Consider the following 24,902-nt stretch of genomic DNA (forward strand, 5'->3'; position numbering starts at 1 on the left):
TAAGAGGAACATGTCGATGTTGAGCTCTCACTATCTCACTCAGGAAAGCCCTGTTGAGAACATTGATATGAGATTATTGGGTGCTCCCACCAGGATATCCACTCAAGTTCAAGTTTGAGTTTATTGCCATGGGAATACATATCTAGGATATGAATGTCATGAATATTAGCTCCTTACAGCACAGGTGCAGTATGGTGGTGGAGATAGTGGCGGGGTAGAGATATGACTCGACCAAAGGAGGTGAGGTGCTCCTTCCTTCCACTAGCCTGCGAGTCACACTTGGGCAAGGAGTAGCACCAGCTTAACTACCCAATCAGGCTCACGTGAAGCTATGGAAGCAGGTGGAGGACGGTCGTATGAGCAGTTGGTGCACATCACAAGTCCTGGGTTTGCAACCACTGACTCCAGGCAGATAATGTCACAACCACAGATTCGGCAGTGCAGCAGATACGGCAACTGCACTCGTAAATATGCATGTGTCGGCTAATTATTTTTTCATTGTGACAGTATCTAACACCATTTATTCCATCATAGTATCTGTTGAGACTTGGACACAGCAACGCTTCGCTGCTGGCTTGCTTTCCACCTTGCCTAAGAAATTGGACTGTCGAGTCAACTGACTCTGAAGACCAGCGGTATTCATTTTATTCTTAGTCGTTCTTTTCAGCAGAAGTGTAGGTTTTGTTTTGCATTTGAGAGTTTAGGTTAACGTCCCTGTTCAGCCTTGCATTCATTGTATTCTTTTCCCTTTAATACTGTTTGCATTAAAGTCTGTGAACTACCAACCTGCTTCAGTATCTCTCAGTCCGCACTTCGCCGTATCCGAACTGGGTGACAGCAAGTCTCGACCACACAAAGATGGACCCAGCAGAGAGAGGGCAGATGCACTTAGCCACGAGATTCATTGGTCAGAGTGATTTGTCGAGGCAACAATGTTCTGTTGAATTCCTATGTATGAACACTTATTTCTGTCTCCAAGTAATGGACCCAGCAAAGTTTGAACAGGGACGTTTTGACATTGGTGGCTTGAGGAGAGTATGTCTTTATTTCCTGTGCCTGTCCTGACTCTACATTCTGAGAGTCCCGAGTCTACACACCAAGATTCTCTAGTCAAAATTGAGGTTCTCCGGTATGCATTCCAAGTTTTTCAAGTCACAAGTACCCAGGTTAGCCGCTTTGTGGTTCTGTGACTCAGGTCTGCATAACAAACGGCACTTGAAGCAAACATCAATTGATTCACTAAATCATTATTTAAATCAATAGTGTAAATTTTGGAAGAGCCCCACTCCAAAAGCTGATCCCTAGCTGATCCCTAGCTGGAGTATGCAAATACACAAGTAAGTTAACCCTATCAAGAGTATTTTTAACCTCTTAATGAAAGTCATGCTACAGACTGGGAAAATTAAACTTTCATGCAGCAAATTAAACACAGCTACAGAGAACCAGCTAGTTTAGCAAAGAAAGAAACCTGTCTATGCTGCCTTGACCTGTAAAATTGAGAGTATATCCGAATTACCTCTGTGAAAGATAAAGTACTTGAGCAAGATTTGAACGGTTCCTTCTCTAGGGTTTGAAGTGTCATGCTTTCAAGGTTCCCAAGGACTTTTAGAAACATAGAAACATAGAAATCCTACAGCACAATACAGGCCCAATGGCACACAAAGCTGTGCCCAACTTGTCCTTACTTGAGAAATTACCTAGGGTTACCCATAGCCCTCTATTTTTCTGAGATCCACATACCTGTCCAGGAATCTCTTAAAAGATGCTATCGTATCAGCCTCCACCACTGTCGCTGGCAACCCATTGCATGCACTCAGCATTCTCTGTATAAAAAAAACTTACCCCTGACATCTCCTCTGTACTTACTTTCAGGCATCTTAAAACTGTGTCTTCTCATGTTAGCCATTTCAGCCCTGGGAAAAGGCCTCTGACTATCCACATGATCAGTGCCTCTCATCTTCTTATACACCTCTATCAGGTCACCACTCATTCTTCGTCGCTCCAAGGAGAAAAGGACAAGTTCACTCAACCTATTCTCATAAGGCATGCTCCCCAATCCAGGCAACATCCTTGTAAATCTCCTCTGCACCCTTTCTATGATTTCCACGTCCTTCCTGTAGTGAGGCGACCAGAACTGAGCACAGTACTCCCAGTGGGGTCTGACCAGGGTCCTATACAGCTGCAACATTACCTCTTGGCTCCGAAACTCAATCCCATGATTGATGAAGGGCAATGCACCGTAGGTTTTCCTAATCACAGAGTCAACCTGCGCAGCAGCTTTCAGTGTCCTATGGATTCGGACCCCAAGATCTCTCTGATCCTCTACACTGCCAAAAGTCTTACCATTAATACTATATTCTGCCATCATATTTGACCTACCAAAATGAACCACTTCACACTTATCTGGGTTGAATTCCATCTGCCACTTTCAGCCCAGTTTTACATCTGATCAATATCCCGCTGTAACCTCTGACAGCCCACCACACCACCTCCAACCTTTGTGTCATCAGCAAATTTACTAACCCATCCCTCCATCTCTTCATTTAGGTCATTTATAAAAATCACAAAGAGTAGGGAGTCCCAGAACACATCTTGGAGGTACACCACTGGTCACCAACCTCCATGCAGAATATGACCCATCTACAACCACTCTTTGCCTTCTGTGGGCAAGCCAGTTCTGGATTTACAAAGCAATGTCCCCTTGGATCCCATGCCTCCTGACTTTCTCAATAAGCCTTGCATAGGGTACCTTGTCAAGTGCTTTGCTGAAATCCATATACACTACATCCACAGCTCTACCATCATCAGCGTGTTGGGTCGCATCTTCAAAAAATGAAATCAGGCTTGTAAGGCACGACCTGCCTTTGACAAAACCATGCTGGCTATTCCTAATGATATTATACCTCTCCAAATGTTCATAAATCCATCATCTCAGGATCTTCTCCATCAACTTACCAAGCCCTGAAGTAAGACCCACTGGTCTATACTTTCCTGGGCAATCTCTACTCCCTTTCTTGAATAAAGGAACAACATCCGTAACACACCAATCCTCCGGATGCTCTCTCGTCCCCATTGATGATGGACAGATCATTACCAAAGACTCAGTAATCTCCTCCCTCACCTCCCACAGGGGCCTAGGGTACATTTCATCTGGTCCTGGTGACTTATCCAACTTGATGCTTTCTAAAAGCTCCTGCACCTCTTCTTTCTTAATATCTACATGTTCAAGCTTTTCAGTCCGCTGTAACTCATCCCTTCAATCACTAAGATCCTTTTCGGTAGTGAATACTGAAGCAAAGTACTCATTAAGTACCTCTGCTCTCTCCTCAGGTTCCATACACACTTTTCCACTGATACACTTGATTCATCTTATGCTCTCGTGTCTTATCCTCTTGCTCTTAACATACTTGTAGAATGCTTTGTGATTTTCATTAATCCTGTCCGCCAAAGCCTTCTCATTGCCCCTTCTGCTTCTCCTAATTTCTTTCTTAAGCTCCTTCCTGCTAGCCTTATAATGTTCTAGATCTCTGTCATTACCTCATTTTTTGAACCTTTCGTAAGCTCTTTGTTTCTTCTTGACTAGATTGATAACAGCCTTTGTACTCCATGGTTCCTGTACCCTACCATCCTTTCCCTGTCTCAGTGGAACATACGTATGCAGAACTCCACACAAGTATCCCTTCAACATTTGCCACATTTCTTCCGTACATTTCCCTGAGAACATCTGTTTCCAATTTATGCTTCCAAGCTCCTGCCTGAAAGCCTCATATTTCCCCCAACTCCAATTAAACACTTTCCTAACTTGTCTGTTCCTATCCCTCTCCAATCTATGGTAAAGGAGATAGAATTGTGATCACTATTTTCAAAATGCCCTCTCACTGAGAGATCTGACACCTGACAAGGTTCATTTCCTAATACCAGATCAAGTACAGCCTCTCTTCTTGTAGGCTTATCCACATATTGTGTCAAGAAACCTTCCTGAACACACCTAACAAATTCCACCTCATCTTAACCCCTCGCTCTAGGGACATGCCAATCGATATTTGGGAAATTAAAATCTCCCACCACGAAAAACTTGTTATTATGACACCTTTCCAGAATCTGTCTTCCTATCTGCTCCTCAATGTCCCTGCTACTATTGGGTGGTCTATAAAAAACACCCAGTAGGGTTATTGTCCCCTTCATGATCCTAACCTCCAAACGCAGAGACGCCGTAGAGAATCTCTCCATGTCTTTCTCCTTTTCTGCAACCGTGACACTATCTCTGATCAACAGTGCCACGCCCTTACCTCTTTTGCCTACCCCCACTGTCCTTTCTGAAATATCTCAAGCCTGGCACTTGAAGTAACCATTCCTGCCCCTGAGCCATCCAAGTCTCTGTAATGGCCACAACATCATAGCTCCAAGTGCTAATCCACGTTCTAAGCTCATCCGCTTTGTTCATAATACTCCTTGTCTTAAAATAGACACATCTCAAACCACCAGTCTGAGCACGTCCCTCCTCTATCACCTGCCTATCCTCAATCTCGCACTGACTCCAAGCTTTCTCTATTTGTGAGCCAACCACCTCTTCCTCCATCTCTTCAGTTTGGTTCCCAGCCCCCAGCAATCCTAGTTTAAACTCTCCTCAATAGCCTTAGCAAACCTCCCCGCCAGGATATTAGTCCCCCTGGGATGTAAGTGCAACCCGTCCTTTTTGTATAGGTCACTCCTGCCCCAAAAGCGTTCCCAATGATCCAGAAATCTGAATCCCTGCCCCCTGCTCCAGTCCCTCAGCCTCGCCTTGAAGTCTGGGAACTATCGACCTGCTTCAGTGTCTCTCAGTCTGCACTTTGGCCGTATGCAACCCTGATGACAGACAATCTCTGGAGTGTATTGATAATGGCTGGGTCACCCATCTAGTAAAGACGCTGCTCAGAAGAAGGCAATGGCAAATCACTTCTGTAATTTGCCACGAATATTCATGGTTATTAAAAGACCATGATCGCTCATGTCACACGACACAGCACGTAATAAATGAACGAACAGTAGACTACAAACATGGTACACATAAATTACATCAATTTAAATTAACACAAGTTCGACATAACTTACACCACAGAAGTAAAGATAACAACAATAATACAACTTGAGGGAGAAGTAAAATTATGGCTTTTTCGGGTGTGTTCAAGACTCTGATGGCAGTGGGAAAGAAGCTGTTGTTGAACTTTGGACTGTGGATCTTCAGACTCCAGTACCTCCTGCCTGAGAACAGCATCAAGAAGAGGGTATGGCCACAATTACGCTGGGGGTGGTGGGGGAGTGTTGCTTCATGATGGATGTCGCCTTCGTGCGATATTGCCTCTTGAGAATGCCCTCAGTGGTCGGGAAAGTGGCAACCATGATGGAAATGCCTGAGTCCACCACTCTCTGTAACCTCTTGCATGTCTGTACATTGCAGTCTCCATCTGCAGGCTCAAATACAATCAGTCAGAATGCTTTCCATTATACATCTGTAGATGCTTTTCAGAATCTTTTATGACATGCCAAATCTTACTCTCCTTAAAAAGTAGAGATGACTTGACACATCTTCATCTTCACACATCTTCTTCATGTTGTGTCTATGTCCTGGGTCCCGCTATAGACCTCTTGTGAAGACAGGGGAACTGAAGCTGGTCCAGATACTTACTGAGGCAGGAGTTGATTCGAGCCATAACCCACCTCTTGAAGCACTTTATTAAGATGGATGCAAGTGCTACTGGAAGGCAAATGATAAGTCAGGTCTCCTGCTCCTTCCTGGGAACTTCATGACACTTTATGAAAGTAGGAACCTCAGTTTGCAGAGGAAACAGGTCGAAGATCTCCCTGAACACACCAGCACAATATTTAGCTTTCTCCCAGGTACATTGCCAAGGCCTGATGTCTTACAAGGATTGACCTCCTGAATGAAGCTCTGAGGTCAGGCTCCAAGTCTGTGATCACAGACACATTGGATGTTGTGGGGACTCATACAGGTGTTTTATTATTTGCTTTCTCAAAGCTTGGATAAAGGCATAAAGTTCATCAAAAGTTTATGCTATTTGTTTCTGCCTTGCAGGAGATAACCTTAACAAACCCTGCCACAAATGGTCAACGTCTGTTTATCTCTTTGCTCTTGCGATAGCCTTCCAGAACTGATACAGTACCTGGATTTCTAGCAGTCCTTTGCATCGCCAGTCCTGGACCCCACAGATCTGGGCCCTCTGCAGGATACTGCAAACCAGAGTGACTGGTTTGGGGAGAGCTGAACTACTTTTGTGGCCATACTTATCCACACAGATCTTGATGATGTCGATGATGACAGTAACATATTCATTCACGTCCAAAGATGAATCCCTGAATATGGTCCAGTCCCCTGATTGAAAACAGTTGTATACCACATTCCCCTGCCCTCCTCAACATTTTTTTGTGGAGAGAAACTACTAAATATTGGAGCATGGCAGGGTCCAGGTAAGTTGGTTCACCAGAGGTAGAAAGTTAATTTGCTTGCAGAACAAACAAATGTGAAGCCACAAGGCAAATTCTTTGTTATTTTCAGGGCTCTGGAGAACAAAATCAATGCAGTCCCTTTGATATTCTACAGTATTTCATGAAACCTCATTGAGAGTTCAGGGGGTGGTTTTAATCTCTTTATCTAAAGCAGGAAATACCATCCTTGGAGACAGTGTGCAGCACCAATTTACCTGATGGATTCTTGGAATGAGGAACGTTTCTCATTGAAAAGAGATTGAGAAAACTAGAACTAAATTTACTGGAAATTAGAAACAAAACTGCAGGTGATCTCATTCAGAGTTACAGAATTCTGGGGGACTATGGAGAGGATAATGAGGGGCAGCTTCTTCAGTCTGGAGAGTCTACAACTAGGAGCCATCAATATTTTAGGATTTAAAAAAGAAGAAACTTCTTGTGCAGGGAGCTCAAAATATTTTGAATGTTCCACCTCAGTTAACTATCAATATTCAAAATGTATAAACTGTCATTATTGCAATTTTTGGTCAGTAACTTCCAGTTTATCAATAATCTCACATCACCAGATTCAATTTATCACTCTCTGGGTGTCACAGGGGAAGACTAATGGACCTTCCCACAGAAGGAAATTAATTACATAATAAAATGTTGTGCAAATCATTCCTCAACAATTTGAGATCTGCCTCAGTTCAATTAAACCTGCTCAGCTACTGTCCAATCAACCATTCAACAACTAGTTTGAACCGTTCATATCTTAGTTGGTGATTTAAGTAGGAAATTCCCTCCTCTGGATATACCTTTGATCACTCAGCAATATTGATAACACTCTTTCAGCCCTCTCCATCATCCTGTGCCTCACTTATTCTATCCAGCCCTCCATCCCACTTTATCTCCAATGCCAAACTTGTCTTATCTCAAAGATTTCCTATTTCCAATGTATATACCCCCTAGTATCTCCCACAATTTCATTTTAGACCTCCAGCAACAGTTGGATTTCCCATCTGAATGAGTATCGCATTTGTTGTATTTTTCCCAGTACAAGCTCTCCAGGATTTTGTTAATCCCTTCCTCTTGACCCCATTCTGAATATTTTGGTACTGATAAAACCACAGGCGAACACAGGCCAGTTCCCCTCTCCTTCAAACCGGCATCATCACCTTTACAATGAAGAGCCTTTCCTGACCCTTCCTCCTAATCAGCCTGCCTGCAAACTTCCATTCCTCTCCAATGCTTCAAGGTCCTTCCATCTGAAAAGTTCCCTTGAAGAGTGTGAGAGAACATATTCCGATGCTTGGATGAGTGCCATATGCAAGACACTATGCAGGAAATAGCAACCTACAGTTCTGTGCAAAAGCCTTGGGCACATACAGATAGCTAGAGTGCCGAACACCTTTGCACAGTGCTGTATTTATCAATGAGGGGCGGACAGAAAGTTTGGAAATCTGGTGGGAACAAAGGATGTTGGGAATGGCGAGGATGGAGTGCAGCAGGAGGGGGGTGGTACTAGTGCAGACAACACCACCCCCCCAGCCCTCAGAGAGCAAGCAAAGCAATTTGACTCCTAACAGCTTGTTTATTGATCATTGCAGAATGACTCCCTGGTGATTCCCGCTCCCTCCCCTCTCGCTTCCTCTTTTCCCAACCATGATTCTCTTCTCCCTGCCCCCTTCTCATTCTCAAGTCCACAATAGCAACCCATATCAAAATCAGGTTTATCATCACTCACACATGTCATGAAATTTGTTTCTTTTGTTACAGTAGTACAGTGCAGTCCCTAAAATGACTATAGTACTGTGCAAAAAGTCTTAGGCACCCTAGCTATATAAATGTGCCTAAGACTTTCGCACAGTACTGTATGTGATAGACACCCCATCCACAACTGTCACTTACTCTGCCACAATCACACAGTTTGTTCCATCTGCAGGATGCTGTGCAACAACTCACAATTACTCCCTAGATAACACCTCATAAACCCATGACCAGTTCCTGTTAGAAGGTCAAGGGAAGCAAAAGCATGGGAACACTAATACTTGGGAGTTGCCCTCAAAGCCAGACACCATCCTGATCTGGAACTCTATCGCCCTTCCTTCACTGTCACATCACTGAATCAACATCCTCGAAGTCCCTCCCTAAATCTGTCAGTGTATCCATGAATCAAGGACTGCAGCAGCTCAGGAATGCTGCTTGCCACAGCTTTCTCAATAAAAATTAGGAGTGGGACATCAAATGCTGGCTTAGACTGTGAACATTAAATCCCAACACATTGCCACTGATGGCTATGGAGGCCAAATCATTCAGTATATTTAAGTGTGGACAGGTTCTTGATAAGTCAGAGCATCGAAGGCTATGGCAGGAAGGTAGGAGAATTGGGTTGAGGGGGATAATAAATCAGTCATGATGGAATGATAGGGAGACTCAGTGGGCTGAATGGCCTAATTCTGCTCCTATGTCTTATGGCCTTATGGCCTTATGGTCATTTGACAGAGTACAACGTAGAAACATAGAAACATAGAAAATAGGTGCAGGAGTAGGTCATTCAGCCCTTCAAGCCTGCACTGCCATTCAGTATGATCATGGCTGATCATCCAACTCAGAACCCTGTACCTGCCTTCTCTCCATACCCCCTAATCCCTTTAGCCACAAGGGCCATATCTAACTTCCTCTTAAATATAGCCAATGAACTGGCCTCAACTGTTTCCTGTGGCAGAGAATTCCACAGATTCACCACTCTCTGTGTGAAGAAGTTTTTCCTCATCTCGTTCCTAAAAGGCTTCCCCTTTATCCTCAAATTGTGACCCTTCGTTCTGGACTTCCCCAACATCGGGAACAATCTTCCTGCATCTAGCCTGTCCAATCCCTTTAGAATTCTATATGTTTCAATAAGATCCCCCCTCAATCTTCTAAATTCCAGCAAATATAAGCCTCGTCAATTCAGTCTTTCATCATATGAAAGTCCTGCCATCCCAGGAATCAATCTGGTGAACCTTCTTTGTACTCCCTCTATGGCAAGAATGTCTTTCCTCAGATTAGGGGACCAAAATTGCGCACAATACTCCAGGTGTGGTCTCACCAAGGCCTTGTACAACTGCAGAAGTATCTCCCTGCTCCTGTACTCGAATCCGCTTGCTATGAATGCCAGCATACCATTCGCCTTTTTCACCACCTGCTGTACCTGCATGCCCACTTTCAATGACTGGTGTACAATGACACCCAGGTCTCGTTGCACCTCCCCTTTTCCTAATCGGCCACCATTCAGATAATAATCTGTTTTCCTGTTCTTGCCACCAAAGTGGATAACTTCACATTTATCCACATTAAATTGCATCTGCCATGAATTTGCCCACTCACCTAACCTATCCAACTCACCCTGCATCCTCTTAGCATCCTCCTCACAGCTAACATTGCCGCCCAGCTTCGTGTCATCTGCAAACTTGGAGATGCCGCATTTAATTCCCTCATCTAAGTCATTAATATATATTGTAAACAACTGGGGTCCCAGCACTGAGCCTTGCGGTACCCCACTAGTCACTGCCTGCCATTCTGAAAAGGTCCCGTTTATTCCCACTCTTTGCTTCCTGTCTGCCAACCAATTCTCTATCCACATCAATACCTTATCCCCAATACAGCGTGCTTTAAGTTTGCACACTAATCTCCTGTGTGGGACCTTGTCAAAAGCCTCTTGAAAATCCAAGTATACCACATCCACTGGTTCTCCCCTATCCACTCTACTAGTTACATCCTCAAAAAATTCTATGAGATTCGTCAGACATGATTTTCCTTTCACAAATCCATGCTGACTTTGTCCAATGATTTCACCACTTTCCAAATGTGCTGTTATCACATCTTTGATAACTGACTCTAGCATTTTCCCCACCACCGATGTCAGGCTTACCGGTCTATAATTCCCCGGTTTCTCTCTCCTTCCTTTTTTAAAAAGTGGGGTTACATTAGCCACCCTCCAATCCTCAGGAACTAATCCAGAATCTAAAGAGTTTTGAAAAATTATTACTAATGCATCCACTATCTCTTGGGCTACTTCCTTAAGCACTCTGGGATGCAGACCATCTGGCCCTGGGAACTTATCTGCCTTTAACCCCTTCAATTTACCTAACACCACTTCCCTACTAACATGTATTTCCCTCAGTTCCTCCATCTCACTAGACCTTCGGCCCCCTACTATTCCCCTAACATCAAGGAGATCTGGTGATTTTGAGATAAGGGTCATCAAGAAGAGGATACTTCAATGGATGGGTTCATTCCTTACACAAGTCGGATGTCTGTGGTACAACATCCCAACCCAGGATGTCACCATAGGAGTTCATTAGGTCAGTGCTCCACACACAACCATCAACAGCTGCTTCATCAATGGTCTTCTGTCCATCAGAAGGTTGGAAGTGGGGACTTTCCCTGGTGTCTCCATAATGTTCAGTACACAACTCTTCAGAAAGTGAAGCAGCCCATACAGCAAAAGCACTCAATAAACAGGAAGTAACATCTGCCCCACATGATTACCAGGCAATTATTATCTCTGAAAATGAGGGCTGACCCTCACTGCCAATGACATTAATGTCACCAGTTCTCCTACCTCTGACAGCTTGGGAGACCCTATTGATCTTAAAAAATGAACTGGACCAGACATATAGACTTTGTTGCAGTAAGAGCAACTCAGATGCTGGGTGATTCACATTTGACATGCTAAAGTATTTTTATCATTTATTAGTTTCGAGTTCAGGGGTATTGTAGAATACTCACAGTATTCATGAGCGCAGCCCGAACACACTTGAATACGTTCAGAATATTGCAGTCCAGTACAGTGGCAGCCAACTCCCCACCCTGACGACTCACTCTCTCCACTATGGCCAGTTTGATCACATTTTACCCTAAAATTGCCCTCTTTTTTTTTGTAATTGTACCTCCTAATAAAGTGGCCACTGAGTGTATGTTCAAGGTCTGCTGCTGTCACTCATTCACTTCAAATTTCAATGTGTTGGGCATTCGAAGATGCTTTGCAGCACACGTCTGAGGTAATGCGTGGTTAGCTGAGTTACAGACATCCTCCTGTCAGCTTGAACCAATTTGGCTATTCTTCTCTGACTTCTCCTATTAACAAGGAGTTTTCACCCACAGAACTGCCACTCACTGGATATTTTTAGTTTTTCACACCATTCTCTGTGAACTCTAGAGAATGTTATGTCTGAAAATCTCAGGAGATCAGCAGTTTCTAAGATACTCAAACCACCCCATCTAGCATCAACAATCATTCCACAGTCAAAGTCACTTAGGTTACATTTCTTTCCTGTTCTAATATTTGTGTTTTCCTTGTAAATGCCGCTTAGATGATGCTACATGCCTGCAATGCTACTGCAAGTAATTTTTAATGGTATCTGTGCAAACATTTCTTTGTGCATATGACACAAAACACACCTTTGACTTTGATAACCCATCAGTATTGTTTGTGTTGTTCACTAAATGAATTTAATGGAGCAAAGAGAAACTGTTTCCAGTGGCAACAATTACAGAGACCATAGGAGACCACTATGGTGGAAATCTGGGACCTTCACACATTTCTCAACATGTGGAAATGATTGGCTAACGGATCAGAGGCAACGTGATGAATCTAATTCCCTCAGTGTGTGTCCCAGCTGAGGGGAAGAGGTAATAAATGCACATCGATCTGTGTTGTCCAGTTACTGAGCTCCCTGATGGGCAACAGGAACACTAATCTGAGGGGCATGATCTTAGAGAATTGTTCTCAGTGATCTCCAATATCACAAACACATCATCTGATCATAAATACTTTCTGCAGCCTCCATTTCTCAGTGTTCATTTACAGAGCAACATTCTACAGTCACACTTGGAGCTCACAAGACATTCCTGTGGTTTCCTGTTCATCTTATTTTAATTTGTCAGTCATTGATTGGTCAGCAGTAATTTTTACATAGATCTGTCTAGATAATTGGGTTTCACTTCATTGGTTCCACAGACTTCTAAGATCTAAGATCTTCACATTAGTGCATTAGGGGTGCATTAGGACTGGAAATCTAGTCGACACAGAGAGCTGAGAGAGAGAGAGAGAGGTGGGAATGGCAGCAGGATATCCCCACTTTCACTGGGAAACTTGACACTAATGATGAATTATTTTCTTGTGTTTCAGGTTTGAGGGAAGAAACATGATGCTGGTGTGGGTTTTGGTGGTGACCGCACTGCTTGTCAGTGATGTGACAGGTAAGGTCCATTGATTCCAGGAACTTTATAGATATATTGCTGTGAGTAATGAATGTACAGGCATTGTGCTGGGACTGCGGGACATGGGAATTTGCGGGCATTGGGTCCAGTTGGGGTGTGGAAGGAAATATCTCTTGTTTGGGACATTCATCTCTGAGCTATTGAGATGGAAGATGAGTCAGAAACTCTCTTATGGAGAGCAGACAGAGATTTTTCCACAGTGTCACTTCATAGGAAAACAAAGTTGCAGGAAGAGGAAAACGTGATATTTTGTCAGGAACCCGGGAGATACAGAGAAGAAGGTTGTACAGACACTGGTCCAATATACTGGGTGCAGTGTACTTGTAATCATGATAGTTAAGATGAAGGCAATAGGGAGGATATCCACAGAGCTGGCAAAGGTTGTAGCTGTGCCTGATTTGATAACTTAACCAACACGCGACATATCTTCAAAATATCAAAAATTTTGCAGATGATAGCACTGAGACAGGACAGGTGATAGAAGTGAGAGTAGGGTAAAAGCACTTTGGATCAAGTGATCATGATTTCATTAGTTTCAAGACGTTATGAAGAAGAATAGGACTGGTCCTCAGATGAATTTCTAAACTAGAGGAAGGCCAATTCTGATGGATACGGCAGGTGTAGATTGGAATAGATTGTTTTCCAGCAAAGAGATACTTGACAAGTGGAAGTCCTTCTAAAGTGAAATATTGAATGTACATAATCTGCATGTTCCTATAAAAAGGAAAAGCTAGGCTAACAGGTTTAGCGAACCTCGGTTATCGAGAATTGGAAAACAAGGGCCATTTTCTTGCTATTTTCATTTTCGTATGATTCGCAGTGTTCTTTGCTTCTTGTAAGATATCATAAAGACTTTCTTTATCTTCTTCACTATTATCAACTGTTGGAGCATATATTACTGTAACCCTTAGGTTCCGTCTGCGGTGTTAGTCTAGGGGAAGACACACTCCAGCCTGCCAAACTTGTAAAATCTTGTTTGTGTGGATTCTGCATGATGTTTTCCCGTTACAAATCTGTACCACGAAATAGCAAACAGGACACCATATGCAATTAAATGATTTAGCTTTATAATCCTTAAATTTGACTAGAGGGCTAGTAAAGAAAACAAAAAGAAAAAGGCCCGTTTTAAGGAAACAGTCTAATGTGCATGTTGGGGCGCATGATTTTCCCAGCCATTCATTCTCCATCAATTTCTCATCTAGGCATTGTCAACTCCTGACCCCTTTCCACACCAACTCCTTTCTGCAGTCTACAACCTTTCCATTCTGGCATCTTCTCTCTCTTATGCCGAACCAAAACCCATGAACACTTCCCTCTGAGGCACACAAGAAAGAAAAGCACTCCCCTCATTGGACGCCGCACATTCCAAAGCCCCCATTATCTATAGTCATAACCCAAACACTGCTGCTATAGAGAAGCCATTACATTAGCAGTGAAGCCTTTCCCAAGGCATTACACTATCATTATTGAAATGTTCATATGTTGCCCAGTGATTCACCAGAAGTACTCTGTCCAATAATGCCCAGTATCACATCAGGCTTTTGCTTCTTTCAGCATTTGGTGTTATTTCCACACCACATTCCTGTTTATCATCACCTGAATAGATCAGTTTGTATTCATCAGAATCCAAACATCCATTCCCTTTCCGTCTTCATTCACACAGTCCCATGACAAGCCTTTAAATTTCAGAATCATTTTCATGAACCTCCTTTGAACTCTCTCCAACACTAGCACATCCTTTCCTAGATGAAGGTGCCGAAAACTGCTCACAATACTCCAACTGAGGCCTCACCAGTGCTTTATAAATCCTCATCATTAAATGCTTGATTTATATTCTAGTCTTCTCAACAGGAATCTAATATCACATTTGCCTTCCTCACCACTGACTCAACCTGCAAACTAATCTTTGGGAAATCCTGCAAAAAAATGCCCAAATTCCTTTGCACATCAGATTTTTGAATTTTCTTTGCATTTAGAACATAGTCTCGCTTTTATTTCTTCTACCAAAGTACATGACTATACACTTCCCTACACTGTATTCCATCTGCCACTTCTTTGCGATTCTTCTAATCTGTAAAAGTCATTCTGAAGCCTCTCTACTTCCTAAAAACTACCTGCCCCTCCATCTATCTTCATATCATCTGCAAACTTGGGTGGAATGCCAGCAATTCATCATCCAAATCCCTGACATATAATGTAAGATGAAGTGGTCCCAACACAGACCCCTGTGGAACATTACTAATCAGTGACTGCCATCCAGGAAAGGTTCCCCTCATTCTCACTCTTTGCCTCCTGTCAATCAGCCAATACTTTATCTATGCTAGTACCTTTTCTGTAATTCGATGGGCTCTTAAGTTGATACGCAGTCTCATGTGTGTCACTTTAGCAAAGGCCTTTTGAAAATCCAAGTACGCAACATCCAACGAATCTTCTTCGTCTATCCTGCTTGTTATTCCTTCAAAATATTCCAGAAGATTTGTCAGGCGAGGTTTCCCCTGATGGAAACCATGCTGGCTACAGCCTATGTTATCATGTGCCTCCAAGTACCCCAAAACCATTCTTGTGTATCGACTCCATCTTCCCAGCCACTGACATCAGATTACCCAGATCATAATTTCCTTTCTTTTGCCTCTCCTTTCATAAAAAATGAAGATTCCTTTGGAACCATGCCAGAATCAATTGAATCTGAAAGATCATTACTAATGCCTTCACAATCTCTGTATTTACTTGCAAGACAGACACAGAGACTGCAGAACTAAGGCAAAAATGAGGTGAATTAAGGTTCATAAATTCCCAGGCACTGACAAGGTGTCCCCTCAGACCTGGAGGGAGGCTAGTGCAGACACTGCACAGGCTCTGGCAGAGAAACTAAAAATTCCTGAGCAATGGGTGAGATGTAGAAGGATTGGAGGACAGTAAAAGTTGTTCCTTTGTTCAAGAAGGCTCTAAGAAGGAGCCAGGAAATTATAGAGCCATAAGCCTGATGCCAGACATGGGTAAATTATTGGATGGTATTCCAAGGAACTGGATATTTAAGTGTTTCGATGGACAGGGTCTGACAATGGTAGAAAACATTGCTTTTTGCTTCATAGGTCATGTCCATAAACTTCCTACACAGTTTCCTGAGGGGATTACATGAAAAGTTGATTAAGGAAAGGCAGTGGATGTTGTCTACATGGACTTTAGCAAGACCTTTTGACAAAATCCAGAATATAAGGCTGATCCATAAGGTTAAGCCACTTGGCCTTCAGGCTGAAGTTGTCAGTTGGATTCAACATTGTCTTAGCGAACGAAGGCAGATAGTGTTTGTAGATGATCATCTCTCTGAGTGGTGTGCTGCAGTGATCGGTATTTGGTCCATTGTTCTTTATCATCTACAGTATGTTAATGATTTAAATGATAATGTGGCAAATTGGACCAGAATATTTACAGATGACATCAAGATTGATGCACAGTGGACAGTGAGGGAGGCTATTAAAGCTTGCAACATGATGTGAACCAGCTGGGAAGGTAGAATGGAAATTAGCAAGTGAAATTTATGGCAGACAAGTGTGAGGTGTGGTACTTTAGGAGGACCTACTTGAATTGGCTACAACTTCATTCTCTGGAGCACAGGAGAATGAGGTGAAATCTCAAAGAGAAATACAAAATTATAAGGGGGCATAGATTGGATGAGTCCTTCCAGGTTTTTCCTCCTGAGGTTGAGCGAGAGTAAAAAAAGAGGTCAGAGTTTTAGAGTGAAAGGTGAAATATTTACGGGGAATCTGAGGGGTTAGTACTTCTCTCAGAGAATGGTACATGTGTGGAATGAGCTGTCAGCTGAAGTGGCAGATATGGATTTAAGAGAAGTTTGGATTGGTATACAGATGAGATTGATACGGAGGTCTGTGGTTTAGACGCAGGTCAATGGGACCAGGCAGAGAACCAGAAAGACACAGAGCAGATGTGCTGAAATTATTTCTCCACATCTCCCAGGAATCCTGTGAACAACTACTTGTATCCATCCCCTTGGGTTTTGACCCTCTGCAGAGTCTGGTCTCCAGATGTCTTGGACATCTGTGTTCCCACTGCTTACTATCCTACCATTCTCCATGTATACCCTTGTCTTGTGTGCTCCCTATAAATGCATTATCACATTCACTCAGGATTGAATTCCACTTCCACTGTTATTCCTACCTGACTAACCCACAGACATCTTCCTGTAACCTAAACATTGTTCTACACTGCCTACCAGACTGTCAACTTTAGAATCATCAGCAAACATCTTCATTGTCAAAGTCAAAGGAAATTTATTCTCGAAGTATGTATATGTCAGCCGATATTACAGACAATAAAAACACAATTGAATTTACGACAAATTATACATAAATAAATTCTGATGAACAACAAAGATGCAAAAGAAGAGAAATTGTGCAAAAATACTGAGAATATGAATTGTAGAGTCACATTTTACAGACACACCTTCAACATCTGTGGGTTGTGGAATGAGTTCAGAGTTGAGCTGAGTTATATTATCCTTGCTAGTTCAGGAGCCAGAGGGATGCATGGTAATAACTGTTCTTAAACCTGCTGGTGCGGTGCCTAAGGCTCCTGTACCTCTTGCTCAATGGTAGAAGCAAGAAAACAACATGACCTGGATAGTGGGGGTCCTTGATAATGGATGCAGATTTCTTGTGGCAGCATTCCTTGTAAATATGCTCAATTTTCCTGGAATGTACTGGGTGTATCCACTACATTCTGTAGAATTTTCCATTCCAGGGGTTTGATGTTTCCATACCAGGCCATGATGAAACTAGTCAGGATACTCTCCTCAATGCATCTATAGAAGTTTGTCAATGTCTTAGATGACACGCTTAATCTACGCAAAATTCTGAGAAAGAAGAGGTTCTGTCATGTACCACACATCCTTTTACACATCACAAATCTTGTTCATCTTTTCCTTTTTATGAACTCCTTCAAGTAATTATTAAATTCACTTTAAAATCAATAGATCTTACAACAAAAAAAAAACGTTGTCAACCATATCTATGCCAGTCATCAAGTACAATTGACCTCATCTCCTTCACCAGTACTTGGCCGGTAGCGATCCATCATGCCATTGTGATTCAACTGCTTCTTCAATGTTTCCAAGTGCTGTGAGAGTGCCTAACTCTCCCACCATCTCAGAAAGTGCATCCCAGATTACAAACATAGTTCTGGCGAAAAAAATATTCAGATGCCCTCCGAATCTCTTACACCTCACCTTAAACCATGTCCTCTGGTTTTAGATATCTCTGTACAGGGCAATAGTTTCTCACAACCACCCAATCTATGTCCCTCTTTATATTGTGGATCTCTATCAGGTCTTCATTCAGCCTCCACTATTCTAGGGAAAAAAAAGCAAGTCTATCCAGTCACTTCTCATATCTGAAACACTCCATCTCAGGCAATGTTTTGATGAATCTCCCATACACCCTCTCCTGAACCCCAGGTGTGGACTGAACAAATGTTTCAGAAAATTGTTACTCTTGGATCTACTTGAATAATCCACATAGGACTTTCTGAAATACTGTTAAAATCCATGCTTGGCATATCAAATGTTTTACTATCCTCACTGACACTTGATTAGAGCTCTAAAAATTTAATTCCTCATCAGATACAGCCACCTCTTAACAAAATGTTATATTCTTGAATCACCTTCCAAGCTCTAAACTTTAATTTGATCCATCCTTCAGAACTGTTTATAAACACTTCCCACCACCAGTGTCAGACTCTGATCTGTAGTTGTTTGGTTTACCACTGTCCCTATTGCAAAGAATAGTGTCCCTCCAGAAACCTCTCAGTCCTCTGGCACCGTGATGTGGACAAAGAGCATTGACCAACTTCTGTGGATCCATAGAGTTTCTGGTGTTGTGACTATTTGGAATTGGTGTTTTAATAATCCCCTGTAATTATTCCATCTGATTTAACACTCAATACCTGTTTAATTGAAAGGGAACACCAATGCCTTGGAGATGGAGGAGCGACTGGACAATCTTCATAGTCTACACCAAGGACGTTGTGAAGAGAACTGGTTTTATTTTGCTCCTTTAAACTCCTGTCATCGGTTTTTCCATGCCAAAAAGACATGGAAAGAAGCTGGGGTAAGTCACTGAAACCCAGTGATTGCTCTGGGAGTTCTGGAAAATGCTGGTTTCTGCTGGTTCATTCCCATGAACTCACAGCACAGCCTCTGGTTGAACTCTCCATGATGGGTCCTTGTGTTACAAGGTGCGCTTCTCTGCAGCTGTGGACTCCGCTTCCTATCAGTCAGATCAATGTGTGAAAATTTAGAAATAAGGACCAAAAGCCTAGAGCAGAATTAGGCTGTTCCATTATGGCTGATTTATTATCCCTGTCAACCCCATTCTTCTGCCCTCTCCCCATAACCTTTGATACCCTGATTAATCAAAAACTATCAAACTTCACCTTAGGTATACCCAATGACTTTGCCTGCACAGTTGTCTGAATTTCAGAGATACACCATGCTCTGGCCAAAGAAATTTTCTCTCTCCCTTTGCTAAATGGTTGTCCCACAATTCTGAAGCTGTGCCATCTGGTTCTCAACTCGTCCACTATAGGATACATCCTCTTTACTTCCATTGAATTTTGGCCTTCCAATATGTGATCGGTTTCAAAGAGATCCCCCCTCATTCTTCTAAACTCCAGTGACTAAAGCACAGAGTCAATCGCTCCTCTTGTGTTACTCTGTAGTTCCTGACATCGTTCCCATGAACCTCCTCTGGACACTCTCTAATGCCAGTGCGTCTTTTTTAAGATAGTGGGACCAGAACGACTCGCGATACCCCAAGTGCAGTCTGACCAATGCCTTATAAAGGCTCAGCATTTCATCCTTGCTTTCGTATTGTTTGTACGGCTTATTTTAACATACCTATTTAATAGACATGTGTATACTTCAAGTACTGCTGCCATAAAGATAACAAATTCCACAACAAATGCCGGTGATATTAAATCTGATTCTGATTCCATCCTCATCCTCTTGAAATGAATGTTAATGTTGCATTTCCCTTCCTTGCCACCGACTCAATCTGCAAGTTAACCTTTAGGGAATCCAGCACGAACCCCTTTGAACCTCTGACTTTTGAATTTTCTCCCCAGCTTTGTCTATCCTGCCTGTTATTTCCTCAAAGAATTCCAACAGATTTGTCAGACAATATTTCCTCTTTAGAAAACTATACTAACTTTGGCGTATTTTATCATGTGCCTTCAGGTATCCCAAAGGCTCATCGTTAATGACAGACTTCAATATCCTTCCAACCACTGTTCAGGCTAACTGCCCCCATTCGAATTCTTCAGCCACACTTCCATGTACCAGATCATCCCATCCTTAACCCCCTCGCTCGTATGTGGCACAGGCAGCAATCCAGAGATCATAACTCTCAAGGGTTTCTGCTTTTCAGCATCCTGCCTAACCCCCTATATTCTCCCTTCAGGGCCTCCTCCCTTTTCCTACCTCTGTCTTTGGTACCAATATGTAGCACAACTTCCAGCTGTTCACCCTCCGTGACCCCGTCCAAGACTTCCCCTGACCCAGGCATCTAGAGGGCAACATACCATCTGGGTGTCTATTTCTCATCCACAGGATCTAGTTTCTGCTCCCCTAACATGGAATCCCCTATCACTACTCACCATCACTATTCCCCATCACCCCCCCATCCCTTCTGAGCCACAGAGCCTGACTCAGTACCAGAGACCTGATTGTTGCAGTTTCCACCTGATAGGTTGTCCCCCTCCCAACAGAAACCAAATCAGTATGCTTACTATTGACGGGAACGGCCACAGGAGAATTTAAGGGAAACTCCACAACCAGCAGTTAACACAGAGCTGGTCTTTACACCAAACACTTTGAAGAAAAACAGCTCTGTTTAAGGAAATTTCTAACACCAGGTCAGATGATTTACTGAAGGCCCAGTGTGAGGATTAAAGATAATGATACTCTTTTATTTATAGGAGTTCTGCAATCGATTCCCACATTACGGAAATCTGGCTACTGTGATCTCAGCCGAACACAACAAATTCGTTGCTAAAGTGATCTCTACTGCCGATGCAAGCAAGCCTTTTGCATGGATTGGCCTGAATGACATATGGAAGGTGAAGTTAATGATGGCATGTTACATTGCCACCACAGACAGAATTACACCATCCATCCTGCAGAGTAACAGGGGTGTGGCAGTGCTGGGGTTAAGTTACTGGGTGTATCCTAATGATCCAGGGACACAAGTTTGAATCCCATCCCAGCAGCTGGGAAATTTGGATCCAAGTAAATAAAATACAACAAATCTGGTGTCAAGCAATATTATCAGAAATGGTGAGAGTGGAACTACCAGACTGTTGTAAAAACTCATCTGGTTCACTGTTATTCTTCAGGGTGAGGAATCTGCCATTCTTCCCCAGTCTGGCCTCACTGCGACTCCAGAGATCCATCAATGTGTTGACTCTTCCCTGCCCTCTGAAATGGTCAGAGGATGATCAGGGAAGAACAATAAATGTTGCTCTGACCAGTGTCACCGCATTCCTGTCAAGAAACAAATTCACGTGTTTATGTCCCTGTTTATCTCTACATGAGCCTCCTCTCTCCCTCCTTCATCTGACATGATCAGTGTGACTTTCCTTTCTCCATCATGAGTGTCTCTGACTTTTCCTCACCGATCCCTCACCCCACTGAGTCACATTCTAAACAGTCTGGAGAAAAGGGTTTCTCTCGAGGAGCCTGCTGGATTGATCAGTGACTCTCCTGTATTTATGGTCCAGCACCACAAGTGGAAACATTTCTCTATGTTAGCAATGTTGAATCTGCACAGTTTGAAGGAGGATCCCAGTGAGCTTCTCGTCCACTCCACACACAGTCATCTGGTTTTACCATCCAAGTGTTAGTTGTAGCTGTGGCTCTACAGTTAGAGCAGGTACCGAGAGACAGGGAGAGAGAGTGACAGAGACAGGCAGAGTGACCAAGAGAGAGACAGAGAGAGAGGAAGAGAGGCAGAAAGAGAGACAAACTGGCAGAGAGACAGAGACAGCAAGAATGACAGAGAGAGACAGAGACAGGGAGAGAGACAGAGAGATAGAGAGCGAGAGATATTACCCTCTGTCAATGAGGTATAACGGCTCAGGTTTGTTCTACCTTTATTTATCTGTGTCTCTTCATGTGCAGTCTTTTAAGTTCTTCTGTCATTTGTTCCTCTGGTGTTTATGAGATCAGTCTGTGTATTTGTGCTCAATGACTCATTGTCCGAGTTGTCATTATTCCTTCTCCCTGACTTTTATTCTCAGATCCGGTTTCTTTTGTTCCAAGGATTCTGTTACTTCCATGAGATTTCCCCCACCCTGACAGTCCGCCATTTAAAATCTCATTCACTGCCCCGTTTGTCCCGGCTGCTCGTATTCTGGTCTCACTCTGACTCGGGTCCAGATCCTCCCTGTACCAGTAAGTGACAGGTTACTCAGTGTTCCCACAGAAATAATCACTGATTTATATCCCACAGGAAGGAGCTTACACATGGGCTGATGGAACTTGCTACACTTACAGAAGTTGGGCTAAAAATCAGCCTGATAATCACCAAGGCACTGAAGACTGTGTGCACATTCAATATTTTTCAGGTAGGTGTTACAGTGAGAGAAATGTTATTTTCTATGAACTCCATTTCAGACACAGTATTGAAGAGGCCTGTATCAACAGAAGGAATGAACCAGCCCCATGCCAAGCAGACCTGGACTCATTGCCCAGTAGTTAGAGGAAGATAAATGGGATGTAATGCAGGGGTCAGGGGTACAGACAGTGTATAAAGATGAAAAAAGTACTGGTATTGCTGGAAATCTGAGGTAAAACCTGCTTTCTCACAAAGCACTCAGCGGGTCAGGCAGCATCTATGGAGAGAACAACGGAGTTAATATTTCACATTGAAAACCCATTCAACTCAGTGTGACCTTGTAGATGGCGTAATGTACAAGGAATGTAATATCAGGTTTCGCGTTCCTGCAATGTGTTACTAAAGAAAGAAACAAAATTATAATAATAGATAAATAAGTAATCAATAATATTGAGAACATGAATTGTAGAGTCCTCGAAAGTGATTTTTTGGGGTTGCAGTATCAGTTCAGTGTTGGGGTGAGTGAATTTATTCACTCTGGTTCACGAGACTGATGGTTGAAGCATAATCCATTCCTGATAATGTGGGACATTTAGCTCCTGTATCTCCTTCCTGATTACTGCAGCAAAAAGACAGCATGGCCTGGATGGTGGGGTACCCTTAAGAATGAAAGCTACTTTCCTGTGACAACACTTCTTGTAGATGTGCTCAGTGGTGGAGCCAGCATTATGTGTGATGGACTGGCCTTTTGTCAGCTTTTTCATTCAAGGGCATTGGTGTTTCCATACCAGGTTGTGATGCAACCGTCAGTATGCTCTCTATCATGCATCCATAGAAGTTTGTCAAAATTTTAGATGACATGCCAAGTCTTCACAAACTTCCAAGATGCTACCCGGCTTTCTTTGTCATGCCATTTTAAGTTCTGGACACAGGACGCTTTCTTTAAAATGTTAATGCTGAGGAAAATAAAGTTACTGACCTTCTCCATCTCTGATCCCCTGATGAGGACTGGCTCATGGCCGTCTGGTTTCCACCTCATTACATAAACAAATAAAAACTTTTCTAAATGAAATTAAACCAGGTATGTTATGGTAATCTCTACATTCCATAGATTCCACACTCTGCTCCCATTGGGAAGTCCATGAAATAATGATGGCTTAGTTTATCTCTGATGGGGCAGGCATTTTTGTTCAGCCCATAGAGGGAGTTCCAGCCCAGGGTGAGCCCGGCCATTTCAGTCTGGAACAGTCCAAATCCCCACTGAATTCAGTGAGATGTCAGGTTTCAGCAACGCACACTCTGACTGCACATGGGCCACCACAGGAAGTGACTCCCTTTATTTACAAGTCAAACTCGTGGATCAAGGTCAGGAAATATTCAGTTTACAGGCTCTGACTCAAAAAGAGGAAGCATTTGAATTGAAGAGAAAACAGAAAATTCCAGAAACACTCAGCAGGTGAGGCAGCATCTGTGGAGAGAGAAACAGAAATTATGTTATGATTAATGACCCTCCCATTTCTCTCTACCCACCTGCTGCCTGACCTACTGAGTATTTCTAGAATTATTTTCAGATTTTCAGCATCTGCAACGTTATGCTTGTGGTTTAACAGGTCAATGTTGAGTTCCTTTTTTCTGCTTCAAGGTTCTGCAACTTGGAATGATTTTCCCTGTGGATCGAGGATTGGTTTTGTTTGTGCCTACAAACTTCAATGTACTTAGAAGACTCCAGTGGTTGCCAGCGGTGGATTCAGTGCCTGATTTCTTGGCATCCACTCTCACTGTCTGTGGTGACTGTACTCACTTTGCTTCTCAGTCAATAATAAAGAGAATTGCATCCTGAGCTGTGTGTTTGTTGTTGTGTGAGTCCAGTTTCCAGCAGCCTTCCTGTCCCACTGTTGCTTCCTCCCCACCTCTGCACTCAGTGCTGAACTGAGAAGAAGGCAGCAAAGACTTTGTAAAATTAACTCTTTCTCTTGTCCGCACATGGTGTGTTGGGTCCAGACCACTGCACGTGGAAGTGAAATCAAGGATCTGATGAGGACACAAATGGGATTTACTGGAATAGATACAAGGAATGAGATTTTACAACACTGTAATTAAGCTGCAGAAGATGAAATGGGCCCATAAATACCTTTGCACAATTGCATGAAAACCTCTGTTGTCTGTTTAAAATTCAACTCAACCAACTGTTTGTCAATTTTGCAAACAATTCCTGGTCTTTGACATTTGGCTAAATACAGCGTAATTTGATAGAACACAAGCCTTGTCCAAGTGTCTCGTCAATCTAATGAGGGATAGCATCAGAGAGGTGACGAATTGACTGAACTGACAATGAGAGTGTGAGAGACGATTTGAATAACTCAACATTAAACCTCTCTAAACCACATATTTCCTATTTAGTTACCGAACTGACATTCTGCCCTTTAAAATCAGTCAGTAAACTACATGGCACTGTGTTCTATATACTTACTCCAGGTCAAGTTTATTGTCATGTGCATAAGTACAGTGAACTACAGATACATCAGGTTTCATTCTTACCTTCTG

The 24,902-nt window shown here is 42.8% G+C and overlaps 1 protein-coding gene across 2 annotated transcripts; it reads left to right on the top strand.

Moving 5' to 3' along the window:
• Positions 1-12,454: 12,454 nt before the first annotated feature.
• On the top strand, positions 12,455-24,198 carry LOC140186824 (C-type lectin BpLec-like). Of its 2 annotated transcripts, none has more exons than XM_072241432.1 (6): positions 12,455-12,563; positions 12,641-12,711; positions 18,706-18,854; positions 20,722-20,862; positions 22,254-22,368; positions 24,001-24,198. In XM_072241432.1, exons 2-6 carry the CDS (start codon positions 12,657-12,659, stop codon positions 24,075-24,077), a joined length of 537 nt encoding a protein of 178 aa, XP_072097533.1. In that variant the 5' UTR covers positions 12,455-12,563; positions 12,641-12,656; the 3' UTR covers positions 24,078-24,198. The 2 variants fall into 2 exon arrangements, with proteins under 2 accessions (XP_072097533.1, XP_072097534.1); XM_072241433.1 differs by having other exon boundaries at positions 12,455-12,559; positions 12,639-12,711.
• The last annotated feature ends 704 nt before the right edge of the window (positions 24,199-24,902 follow it).

This window comes from Mobula birostris, chromosome 23 (genome assembly GCF_030028105.1).
Source record: "Mobula birostris isolate sMobBir1 chromosome 23, sMobBir1.hap1, whole genome shotgun sequence".
NCBI classification, from domain to species: Eukaryota; Metazoa; Chordata; class Chondrichthyes; order Myliobatiformes; family Myliobatidae; genus Mobula; species Mobula birostris.

Bases quoted from the DNA above. Each gene is read 5' to 3' on its own strand.
- LOC140186824 (XM_072241432.1), top strand. From the start codon at position 12,657: ATGATGCTGGTGTGGGTTTTGGTGGTGACCGCACTGCTTGTCAGTGAT. The intron at 20,863-22,253 runs GTGAAGTTAATG...TATATCCCACAG, and splicing joins GCCTGAATGACATATGGAAG to GAAGGAGCTTACACATGGGC. The intron at 22,369-24,000 runs GTAGGTGTTACA...TTCTGCTTCAAG, and splicing joins GCACATTCAATATTTTTCAG to GTTCTGCAACTTGGAATGAT.